Raw genomic sequence first — 12,565 nt, 5'->3', positions numbered from 1 at the left:
CTTTGGATTTATTTTTTTTGTTACAAGAGTGATTGATACCTCTGAAGTCAGTTTAGGTGCCAGCTTTGGTTAGTTGGTAAGAAATCAGTTGCCACTTTTGCATGTTTCATAATGTATTTCCTAGAAGAGTTGAAATGATTGGTTAGTTATTGCTACAATTCAAAGTCATTTTTTAAACCAACAAATTCAAAACATGCACTTGTTCTAGATAATAATTTAGCTTTTTTAGTCCTTCCATGAGGACTGTATTTCATTGGGTTTTAGATTGTTGATCAGACAAAATATATATATTTCAATTTAGATTCTATCAAAATGATTATGGGGACATATTGTATGCCTAATGAGCAGTTGATTTATTGAGAAAATAATGATCAAATTAATTGTTAATAAAAACAATCTTTATTTGCATCTCTACTTAAAAGTTTGCTAGCAGAGAATCTTGTTGGCATGAGAACATTTTCATACTTTAAAGTAAACTTGTTGTTTCAGTTCCTGCAAAACCTAAAATAACAAACCAATGCATGTATCCTTTAGAAATGCCTCAATAAAGAAAGATCCATATTTGATAAATACTTCCGTGTGGTTAATTCTGCAAGGCATTGAGACACAGAAAAGAGCAGTGTGCAACCAGGATCTATTTTAGTAATGTAAACAGCTACTCCTCTGCTTTGGGGCATTTATGCTTTCTGTATCTCCTACAACCACTGCTTCACTCTCATTATCGTTCCTTTAGCCAGGTTTCTGTTGCAAATTCATTTTGATCAAACTTAAACTGCTAGTAAATACAGAAACTTTTCCAGTTATGTGAACACTTGTTAAAGAAAAATATTTGGATTATTTACTTAATACGTTTCAACAAGAGAAGTACTTAATTGGTCTTAATACTACACTAATGGGTCTTGCAGACAAACACCGTAATGTGGGTCACAGCTTGGATAACATTACTTGACGGACATGTGTGTTGAACCAGGTTTTCTTGTGGTATCTGATTCTCGTACACCTTAGACACTGCTAAAGCGTGTATAGAAAAGTGTGCGCCACCAGTATATCTTAAGTTGTATAAATGATTAATGATCACACATCTTGTAAAATAGTTTATGCACACACACGGTAGCATTAGTATATAGCAGAATTTTCCTTTACCATCTTGATTTCATCTCTTGCAGACACCTCTGTTTTTAGGTTCACCTCTGCATTTGCCACACTAATGCCTCTCTCTGTCTCCTCCTGCAGGTCCTCAACCCTTTCTACATCTTCCAGCTCTTCAGTGTGATCCTGTGGAGTGCCGATGAGTATTACTACTATGCTGTTGCCATTGTTTTCATGTCGGTCATATCCATAGCTACCTCTCTGTACACCATCAAAAAGGTGAGGTCTACAACACATTAAACTTCTTTATGAGACTATTGCCTTTTAGCAAGAGCATATTTAACAAAAATGTGATCAAAGTGTTGCAACATGTTCAGTTTTTTTTTAATGTAGCTATAATTGAAATTTTATGAAGCACATTTTTGGTGGAGGTATACCAATATGGAGTCATAGAAATGCTAAAATATGATTTTTGTGAATACATTTATTTATTATAAAATGTGTTTGTAATATCCTCAGTTTATGTTTATTTATCTAGTCTAGTTGCAGTACTAATAATATATTAGCCACTGCTGTATCTCTCCATCCCTAGTTTTTATACTGTGTCTTCTCATATACACATGACAGCTTACTTTGCTTTTTGCTGTTTTTTAACAACACTAACGATAGGGCCAAGGCCTGTTAAGGATGGTTTGTCCATGCGTTGATATCATGACGTTTAAAGAACAATGGATAGCTTGATTACTTCAAAATAAATTCAGGAAGGTTTAGTGATCAGATCTTTCCCTGAGACACAACAACAGATCAAAATACAAGCTTTCTATGCAAGACACTGTAATTCCTAAATGTCAGTAAAGACCTGAATGAGACGGCATCTAAGTGGTGTTATCGTACCATTAATGTGTCTTCTATCAAATTATTGATACTTTTCATTTTGGTTTTAAAGGTTATTTATGACGTTCGGGTTTTGATTTTGCAGTTTACAGTGTAGCGTGACAGGAAAAAAGGGTAAAGGGGGAAGTATGTGGGTTATGTGGTATGCGCCTTCACCATTTGACCACTGGATGCCCTTAATCTCAGACTGGTTTCCCCTGAAGTGAGACTCAGATATATGGAGCCATAAGTACCCAAGAGAATCACAGGAATGCATATTTAAAGAGTCTTTGAAGTTTTACCCGTCACTGCATGCGTCACAATAACTGAACTACTCCAGTGCTATGACAGACCCACTCACTGCCTCCATCATGTCTAATCCAGGGATTTCAGGCCAACATAAAGGCTCATCTGCACATGGTCTGCTGCCCCTGGACTCATAGCTCACAAATTCAAATGAAAACACTCCTGTAGTCACACAGGTGTTGGTGGGAATCAAGAAGCTGTAAAAGTTTTTAACTCCTGTTTTCTTTCTTCTCTTTCTTCAGCAATACGTCATGCTTCACGACATGGTGGCAGCTCACAGTATTGTCCGCGTGTCTGTATGCCGAGCCAATAATGGTTTGTCAGACTTTTTTGTTTTTGTCTCCTTTCTTTTTTTTGCAGATTTCCTTTGTAGAGTCATTTAAATAGTAGCACAGCATGTGTAGCTCTGTTCACTTCATTGCTTTTCGAGAGAATGCTTTCCAAACCAAACCTGACAGTCGACATTTTTCCGCTTCTGCACTGGGCCAGACTCAATTACACAGTCACCATGGCTGTCCTCCAGATGGCTGCTACAGGGAGACTCTGCAGAGTTAGGGAGAGGGAGTGTATGTGAGACAGTGGGTGTAGCATATCCATATATTCAAAGCTGTTTTTCATGGTTCTGCCCGTGCCGTTGTATGTCTGAACACCTTTTAAAACGATGTCTGATTCCGAACCACTGACAATATCATCAGGTGTCTTATGACCTGTAGCAAAAGAAAATAAATTCAGGAGTTGTCCAAAGGAGAACACTATGCTCGTGTTTAGAATCAAGCTTTGCTGTTGAGGCTCATACATAGCTTTAATTTTTGTTTATGTGTCCATTTATCGCACTGGCCACTGTTGTGATGCCTCAGCGTTTTTTCCTGCTACCTCTAGAGGTGTGAGTAATGAAAGATGTGCTGAACAAGACTCTGAGCCTGATACACACAATATTTCCTCATGCCCCTCCCTGTCCACCATCTGCTATTGTTGGCAAACACACTTTTCACCTTTCTTCACACTTATTTTCTATCTTGTGTTTTATCACCCATGATGCTCATCACCTGCTTGTATTTAATGCACACATTTGTCTCATTCTACCACTGATGCTCCCGCCTTCTTTGCAGATATTGAAGAGATTTTGTCTACTGACCTGGTGCCCGGCGATGTGATAGTCATCCCCAGCAATGGGACCATCATGCCATGTGACGCTGTGCTGGTCAGCGGCACATGCATAGTCAATGAAAGCATGCTCACAGGTTAGACAACAACTTCGTAAACTCATGTTGAAAAATTTTCCTATGTAATTTCCAAATAGCAAACTGCTTGTCCTGTACATTTCCTGCAACCCTATGTAATTTAAATCTACCTTTCATCAGGTGAGAGCGTTCCTGTGACAAAGACCAACCTCCCAAACCCAGGCCCAGGGGAGAGGGGGGAGGAGGCTTATAGTGCCTACAACACAGAGGAGCACAAGAGACATACACTCTTCTGTGGCACCAATGTGATCCAAACCCGCTTCTACACAGGCGAACTGGTCAAGGCTGTAGTTGTCCGCACAGGTCGGTCTGACTGCCAAGATTTTAGGAGCTTTAATATTATAGTGTAAATTTGTTCTTTAAGTCTATAACTCTTTTTTTAGGACCTTTAATTGTAATAGTGAGGCATTTAATGTCAATATATATGTGTTCTTCTGAGCTGGTACCACCTCTTGTGTAATCTTGCATCCGACAGTGACTTCAGTGTTTTGCTTAAGATGCTATTTCCCTAAAGGTAGCTGATTGAAGCTGACTGAAGTTGACTTTTCCACAGACAAACAATGACAGACTAACAATATTCAGAAGCAACCTTTAAGCCCTTAAATTCCTTGTTACAATAGCGTATGGAGAATTTCAGAGAAAGGTAATCTTATTTTCACTCAGGCTGCCAGTGCTTTATATGATTTGCTAAATATGTGTTAGTCACATTTCATATGAGCTTTCTTGAGAAGACTTTCGTCACCAAAGCCGTATCTCAACGGATAGGATGAAAGGAAAGCATAACATAATTTAAAAAAAACTTTGACCTGAGACTTCTTTATCCAGGTTTCAGCACAGCCAAAGGCCAGCTGGTGCGCTCCATCCTTTATCCCAAACCCACCGACTTCAAGCTGTACCGTGATGCCTACCTCTTCCTGTTGTGTTTGGTGGCTGTGGCTGGAATCGGCTTCGTATACTCTATTGTCCTCAGTATCATGAACAAGGTAATGTAGGAGGTAACGGGGGCAGATGAAACAAATGCAGTGTTCTGTTTGAGGGTTTCTGTGGGGGAATGAGAGACATGAGACAATGATAGCATTTGCTGGCTCTGTCTCTCTGTTGATGTACAATCATAAAAAATACATTGTTTTTACAATATGCATTATTTATATACACAACTAATTTAAAAAAATGTAATTGATGTTTATAATGTGTGTTTTTTTTTTTTTTTCCAAGCACAAACTATTTAAGTTGTGCCCTGTTTCTTACATGTACCTTAACAATCAGACCTGAAAGCTGGTCACTCAGTGTAACAGTTTAATCTGTTGACCACTGACCGGCTCACTGTGGCAGAGGCTTAAGAGAATTAAGAGATTTTTTCCCACTACATGGCAGAGTCATTCACAGTAACAGAGCCTTGATCAGCTTATGATGTTCTTTTTGCTAGCATGTTAGCATAGAATTTCACAGCATATCACTGGAGTCATTGTTCCCACCATCTGACAAATCGTGCTCCGTGATCGTTGTTTTGGCCCTGGTTTGGTCTGCCAACTCCACAGAATATTTCCACCATGGTGTTGGCTTGAGAGACTTTGCAGGGCTCTTGTTATGTCACCCTAAGCGAGTACAGGTACATCTTAGTTGCTACAGTTGCATCCATGAGGGAAGATTTTGACTTAAGAATAGAAATATAGAAACATAAATACTTTGTTAATCCTTGAGGGGAAATATGATTCAAAAAGTGTGAGGAAAATTTGATTTTTACAGTCATATAATTTCTATTGTTCATTCAATACCTTTTAAAACAGATACCAGTGAAATATGGAAAAGCTTTTCTTTCTGAGAGTCAGTCACCCGCTGTCTTTGACTGTAGGATTAGCAACAGACGAATCACTCAGATTGAATTAGTACTTTGGATTTTTTGTTAAGTAAGGATAAACCATGAACCCTTGCTGGTTGTCCAAATGCACATTTATATCTTGCGATGTGACAGCTAAAGACAAAAAGATTATCAAACGTGTAAAAGTCTAATCATTTTTCCTCTTTCTGCCAGGTGCCAGCTAAAACCATCATCATCGAGTCCCTGGACATCATCACCATCACTGTGCCACCAGCACTGCCAGCCGCCATGACAGCTGGCATTGTGTATGCGCAGCGACGCCTAAAACGCATCGGCATTTTCTGCATCAGCCCACAGAGGATCAATATCTGCGGGCAGATCAATCTGGTTTGCTTCGACAAAGTGAGTTTCATACTTATGTAAATTTAGGAGAAATATAAAGCACAGTGACATGAACAGTAGTTGAAGTAGAACATTGAGCAACTGAACTCATGTTGTCGATGTTTAGTTTGGTACCAAATTATATGAAGAAATGAATAATTACACACAAAGATCAATTAGAATTGATTAAGTAGAATTTGATTGTATTTCTTGTCTTTTCTTCTTCAAGACTGGAACTCTGACTGAAGATGGATTAGATCTGTGGGGAGTCCAGAGAGTTGAGAATGGCAGGTAAGTTGGTCTGAACTTAAATTTGAAAATGTGAAACTACCAGTTATGATAGGTTTTGGCTGCTTCCCAGTGAAGCTTTGGAAATGTGAAGTCAGTGTTTTATTTTTGCCATTGGTAAGCTGATGTTGTTTTACTGATTACCTTGGGGAAAGGATGTGAAATGAACTGAAATATATTTTGCTGAAAGTAAGATTTAAATCCCTGCAAATGCTGACGTTTTTCTGAGCAGTTGGGGGTGATTCTGTAGCATGAATCAGTGGTATAAGCATTTACATTTTCATCTTGAGATAACGTGTTTCACAACATAAAATCCACACTGTCAGTTTTTCTTCATTGCACCTCGTAATCTTTTTGTGAGAGTAAAAACTTAACTTTCTTTGTCCACCATTTCCTTCTCCTGTCTCTCCAGTTTCCACCTGTCAGAGGAAAATGCCTACAAGGAGAATCTTGTCAAGTCCCAGTTTGTGGCTTGCATGGCCACCTGCCACTCTCTTACCAAAATAGAAGGCCAGCTGTCTGGAGACCCGCTAGACCTCAAAATGTTTGAGGCTACAGGCTGGGTGAGTTGCTCTGTGTCTATCCATAAGCTTCACATGAGGGCAGCACGGTGGCAAATTAATTCCTCCGGTCACCTTTAAAAGTTGTTGTTGTCATCGGTAAACGAACAACAACTTGGAATCCATTTTGTATTTCGGGTCCCTGTCTGTGTGTGTTGAACAGAGATAGGGAATCAAAAGATAGCAGGCTAAATATTTACGTTTTCTCCTACCCTATCTCCTAAACGTCTTTTTTACATACACCCTTTCTGTTAATAGGCAGGCTGAATACCTTTCAGTCACATAAAAGTCTTAATTGATTGAACTTGGTACCACGGTTACTGTATCAGTCGCAGCACAGATCTGAAGGCTGCATGAATGCACTAACAATGATGGAGATCCTGAGATAAGAGAAGTGCTCTCCGTTCACACCAAGAAAAAGATAACCAGTGGTTTAACAGGACCGTAGAAGAGACAAGACTGTTAACAGACAGTGAGGGTTATACATTATACACGACTTCCTGGACTGTCTGGACTTCACTATTAGATGTCAAATATTACTTTTCCTCTCCAGGACAATCTTGGCTTTTCTTGGTATTAATGACTTAAAAAGCCAATAATGTTACATATACCATGTCTAAAAAAGGCTTTACTGTTGTCTGATCCCTTTTGCATTTTTTGTTCTTTTCATTATTTTTGTTTGCCCAGATCCTGGAGGAGGCCACGGAGGAGGAAACATCTCTACACAATCGTATCATGCCTACTGTAGTTCGACCACCAAAGCAGTTGTTGCCCCCAGAGCCTGCTGTATCACCAGAACAGGACATGGTATGTACAGCAACGCAGTTGTTCAACAGAAAACCAGAGGCCTTCTGTCTGGAAAAAAGTTAAAAATTTTATGAATAAATCTATCCAGCGTAGGGTGCAAATGATGCAGTTTTTTTCAGGGCCAGTAGTGCTTATTAATCATCAAGGAGACTGATATGTGGAAATGATTTGTAGTAAAAAAAAAAAAAATCTTAAGCACAAAATGTTGTCGAAATACTTTTATTCATTATATTTCACATAAGTGTAATTAAAGGAGAACTTTTACATTTAACATTTAAGTGTAGATTGTACTGTAAAATACACTTGTAATATATCGGCTCCAATAACTGACCACGCGATAATCGCTCGACCTGCAATCCAGAAATCTAAACCAGATGTTCTTGTGCATCTAAATAGCCTCAATATACCATGATAGCACAACAGCAACATATATTTAATCTTTACAGCTGTATTTTTTGTTTTCACATTTTGGTTTCATTTTTTTTCTTTTATTATAGGAACTCTATGAGCTCTCGGTAAGTAACCTGCTTCTTTTTAAAAATATAGTAGTTAAATTACTTCATTCACAATCCCCTTTTAAAGAATTATAAACTTTAGAATGAAGTGTCTTCAATTGTTTACATAGTGTTCATTTAGTTTTCATTTTAAAATGAGGCTTTCAAAGAATATTTTAAGAAGCTGACAAACTTCATAGTGACTAGTCAAATATAAAGGTAGCTTAAAATTGTAAAATGAAGCATGTTTTTGTTCACTGTGTATGAAATAGGCTCTAATCTCTGTAGCATTCATGACTTTGTCATCAAAGCCTTTAGATTGTTTAATACTTGCTCTTTTATTTGTATTATCATCTCTTCTATTTGAGCAGATGAATATTTTGTTGCTTTGTTCTGATAAAAGCTGCTGTTTTGTTTGGATGTCTGTGTGTGTGCAGTCAGCGTATGAGATAGGTATTGTGCGCCAGTTTCCTTTCTCCTCTGCGCTTCAGAGGATGAGTGTGGTAGCTCGCTTACTGGGGGAGAAACGTATGGATGCCTACATGAAGGGGGCTCCAGAGGTGGTGGCTGGTCTCTGCAAGAAAGAGACAGGTGAGGTACCCAGAAACTGTAGCTGCTATGGTAACCATTGCAACTGTAAAACATTTTAGAAAGGCCTTGTTTCTACCTGTTGTTCTGGGAGATGTGGCACATCAGTGTTGTCAATTCAAATCCAGTTAGATTTTATTTTTTGTTCCTCTTTGTCTACAATAAAGCTCAGCGTCTCAAAAACTATTTATTGGAATTTGAACAATGGGCCAAGTACCTTGTGATGTGAACAATGTCACTAAGTCTCATAAAGCATTTTGTTTTTTGGCTCAGCTGAGGTGCACAGGCAACACTGAACCTTTCCAAGTAGGTCACTTCTAACTAAACAGAGCAAATCTCCAACATTTTTAAGCCATTTTTCACAATTTATATTTAATACTTGTGTAGAGTCACCTCAAGAATTAATGGTTTGTTTTTGTGCTATATCAAACGTGTTGAGAAGAAATCTGACCAGAGTGTAAAATCCACAGCAGTTTCTTACATGTTCTTTGCTTTTTGCCTGTCTAAATGTACTTATTTCTTCAACTTTCAGTGCCAGAAAACTTTGCAGAGGTTTTGGAGGGCTACACGAAGCAGGGCTTTAGAGTCATTGCTCTGGCTCATCGCCGACTTGAATCCAAACTCACCTGGCACAAGGTCCAGAATATCAACAGGTAGTGTGCTGTATTTTGTTGCTATAAAACTTCATTTTAAACCTATCCTGAGAACTTGAAGCTGAAGACTGCTGGATCTTTTTAGCATGCTACTTCACACTGCTCACATTAAAAAGTCATGTCTGCATTCCTTTAGTAATAGTCTATATAAGGAAAATAGGGGAAGGGACTCTTACTTACTCAAAAGTAAAGTGATTTAGCATGAAGAGTTGTATTCCTGTTTTAGGTACGTTGATACATGCGTACAAATGTGTGTGTATTTGTCTTTGAACTAGGGATCACATCGAGGCAAACATGGAGTTCCTTGGTCTTATCATCATGCAGAACAAGCTGAAGCCAGAAACCCCGGGAGTGCTGCAGGATCTTCATCGGGCCAACATCCGTACTGTCATGGTTACTGGTGAGAACAAACCAATATTTTGCAGCATTACAGTCAATAATGAGAAAAGACTCACAGTCGTGCAAATAATTTCCTGTACATGTACACTCAATGTTTATCTTTGTAGCTGGTTACCCCTCTTGAAGTGTCATCACCCAAACACCAACCCTTGACTACATTCTGTTTTTTACTCAATGTGCCTGCAACCATAAAATGTTTTTAGTTGAGGTTGGAGGTCAATTTGCCTTAAAAGAAAAGGTCAGTTTGTCATACAACATGTCACCGTAAAGTTGAAATTATGACTGATTCATGAGCTGCACATACTTGATGCTATTTCAAACTCAGGCTTCCTCTCCAACTCAATTGATAGGGTCACTTTGGAATGTAACTGAGCTTCTGTTTCAAGTCAATATCTACTCTCAGTCACAGGCAGGCAAAGTTTTGCTGTCTAAGTTGTTATTTATTTATAGGATTTTTAATTCATTTGACTCTCCTGGGTGGCCTTCAGGTCAGAAGTTTGAGTGTTTTGGTTGACAGTAAATCTAAAAACATAATCAGAAAAGTTTGCGGGAAAAGCAACTAGCTTTGATTTGACTTTGAGGTTCTGTGGATCTCTGTCCCCTTTGCAGGTGACAACATGCTGACCGCTATCTCTGTGGCCCGGGACTGTGGAATGATCCCTCCCCAGGACACAGTCATAATCGCTGATGCCATCCCTCCCCATGATGGACAAGCAGCCAAGATCACCTGGAGATATGCTGACAAACCTACCAAGACATCTCGCCTTGAGGTGAAGTGATGGGGCTAATACTAACACAAATATAACACACAGCGCTGATGTTACTTATAGAGTAGAAGCAACAGGTGATGGCCAACAAACTCAGAGACACAATAAGGCAAACAGGCACCTTTACAATCTGGAAAGATGATTTTAACCCCATGTGTAGAACAAATGTTCATCCAGACACTGAAACTTTCTTTTTCATGTCTTTTCCTTTTATTAATAATGTAAGAACCAAACAAACTTGAACATATTGGTGATATATAGACTGAAAGATATCTTGTGTACGAAACACTAAGTGTCTTTTTGTTAAAAGGTGTCCTCCATCTGTGACATCTATTCCAGCATTTCGTTTTCATTGAGTGATATCAGTCATGATGTAGTATTTAAAGCAGTAGTTTACGGATTAGATGACATTTTAATGCTGGAAAGGATCATCATAGTTGCTGACTCAGTTCTTTCCTCAGTGTTTTGAGAAGACAGAAGTTTTGACACCAAAATACATTTATTTACATAATGCTGTCCAGCATAGCCACTGAATATGAAAAATGACAACCATGTAATCCTTAATTAACAGAGTTTGAAAAATTCGTTCAACTCTCTAGTAAAATACTGATTCCTATATTCTTATGTTATAATGTGCTGACTCTACACCATATTTGCATTACTTTTAACAGGAGGTGAACATAAGCCTGGAGGATGTATGTCACGTAGATGAGCCCAAAACACAAGAACTGTACCACTTCGCCATGAACGGAAAATCATTTGCTGTAATCGCCGAGCATTTCCCTGACATGCTTCAGAAGGTATGGCGTCTCCTAAATAATTACAAAAGACTCAATATTTTCTGCAGCTGGAGAAAATAAATGTAAAACTTGGTCCTACTGTTCCGAGGAATTTTTTTTTTCATGATTTTTAATATTTTAGCTGTTTTTATTCTGTTTTTATTGCTTTGCAGTTAGTGTTGCATGGGACAGTGTTTGCCAGAATGGCTCCCGACCAGAAAACCCAGCTCATTGAGGCACTGCAAGGAGTAGAGTGAGCATTTCAGTCATCCACATGATGCAGCTTTGAAAAAATACTGTTGATCAGTCTCTGAATATTTATTATTGTATTCCCAATGTTTGCTGCTTGATAGGTATGTAATGTGGAGTGGTAGAAGCACATTTCTGTCAAAACTAGAAAAAAAATTGAATTGACAAAAAGATAAAATGACTTTTTTTGTCTAAACACTTAGAGATGACATTGAACTCTGAGTCTTTATTATTTGCTTGCAGCTATTTTGTGGGAATGTGCGGAGATGGAGCCAATGACTGTGGGGTACGTACAGCAACCATAAAAGCATTTTCTGTTATTATAGTAACTGGTAGTAATGGCCATATATTGGTTGCACAGTGTATATAAGCATTATTTCTGTCTTCCTTCACCCAGGCTCTGAAGAGGGCTCATGGTGGGATCTCTCTGTCAGAGCTCGAAGCCTCAGTAGCCTCTCCTTTCACCTCAAGAACCCCCAATATCTCCTGTGTTCCTAGTCTCATCAGGTTTTCCTTTCTTTCTTTTTATTTACATTCTGTTCTGTAAATATGTGCATAATTGAAAAGGCATGACTTGTTGATATCTGCTGATATCAGAAACATGAACTGTTTATTAGTGTGACAAATTGACTTATTTAGCAGATACTGTATTTTCTAATAATATGTATTTATGGTCCTTTAGGATTTCGGCTGTGTTGTCATGGTTGAAAAATTTCACAGTGTTTAGTTTGGTCTTGTCCATGTCACTTTAAGCTTCTTATAGTGCCCATTGTGTATATGACAATACTATACCATATAGTTTATACACACAAATAAACAGATTACTCACACCTATGGGAGGAAACTGTAATTTCCCAGTTCTGTGTTGGATAGAGAAATGACACAGTGTTTTCTTGCTGTTACAGGGAGGGACGTGCTGCTCTTATCACCTCCTTCTGTGTGTTCAAGTTCATGGCCCTCTACAGCATCATCCAGTACATCAGCGTCACCCTCCTCTACTCTGTACGTAATACCGCCTCAACAATCAACAGTAACTGTGAAATCAATGAGATTCCATGAATTTATCTGATCAGTACTCTCTGTTATCTTTGTTTTATTAGATCCTAAGTAACCTTGGAGACTTCCAGTTCCTCTTCATCGACATTGCTATCATCCTTCTTATTGTCTTCACCAGTAAGTCCAAAAAAAACTTGGGTTTCTTTTACCCCCCTAACTTTTTGTTTTCATGATGTTAAGCTGTTTCTCATCACCTGAAATGTCCCTTTTCTGCTC

The 12,565-nt window shown here is 38.5% G+C and overlaps 1 protein-coding gene across 2 annotated transcripts in view; it reads left to right on the top strand.

The window, feature by feature from the left end:
• atp13a3 (ATPase 13A3) overlaps window positions 1-12,565 on the top strand; it is a 37,901-nt gene that overhangs the window by 17,420 nt on the left and 7,916 nt on the right. For both annotated transcript variants that reach the window (XM_023263263.3, XM_023263262.3), the window contains exons 9-28: window positions 1,234-1,368; window positions 2,511-2,583; window positions 3,378-3,509; window positions 3,630-3,812; window positions 4,335-4,492; window positions 5,542-5,730; window positions 5,939-6,000; window positions 6,410-6,560; window positions 7,245-7,364; window positions 7,862-7,879; window positions 8,296-8,449; window positions 8,979-9,099; window positions 9,375-9,499; window positions 10,108-10,268; window positions 10,937-11,065; window positions 11,218-11,297; window positions 11,537-11,579; window positions 11,691-11,800; window positions 12,199-12,295; window positions 12,394-12,466. In XM_023263263.3, the coding sequence (XP_023119031.2) occupies window positions 1,234-1,368; window positions 2,511-2,583; window positions 3,378-3,509; window positions 3,630-3,812; window positions 4,335-4,492; window positions 5,542-5,730; window positions 5,939-6,000; window positions 6,410-6,560; window positions 7,245-7,364; window positions 7,862-7,879; window positions 8,296-8,449; window positions 8,979-9,099; window positions 9,375-9,499; window positions 10,108-10,268; window positions 10,937-11,065; window positions 11,218-11,297; window positions 11,537-11,579; window positions 11,691-11,800; window positions 12,199-12,295; window positions 12,394-12,466 (2,314 nt within the window). The remainder of the gene's footprint in view (window positions 1-1,233; window positions 1,369-2,510; window positions 2,584-3,377; window positions 3,510-3,629; window positions 3,813-4,334; window positions 4,493-5,541; window positions 5,731-5,938; window positions 6,001-6,409; window positions 6,561-7,244; window positions 7,365-7,861; window positions 7,880-8,295; window positions 8,450-8,978; window positions 9,100-9,374; window positions 9,500-10,107; window positions 10,269-10,936; window positions 11,066-11,217; window positions 11,298-11,536; window positions 11,580-11,690; window positions 11,801-12,198; window positions 12,296-12,393; window positions 12,467-12,565) is intronic.

The sequence above is a fragment of the Amphiprion ocellaris genome, chromosome 2, assembly GCF_022539595.1.
Source record: "Amphiprion ocellaris isolate individual 3 ecotype Okinawa chromosome 2, ASM2253959v1, whole genome shotgun sequence".
In the NCBI taxonomy this organism is placed as follows: Eukaryota; Metazoa; Chordata; class Actinopteri; family Pomacentridae; genus Amphiprion; species Amphiprion ocellaris.
This window is presented reverse-complemented; position numbering and strand designations above follow the sequence as displayed.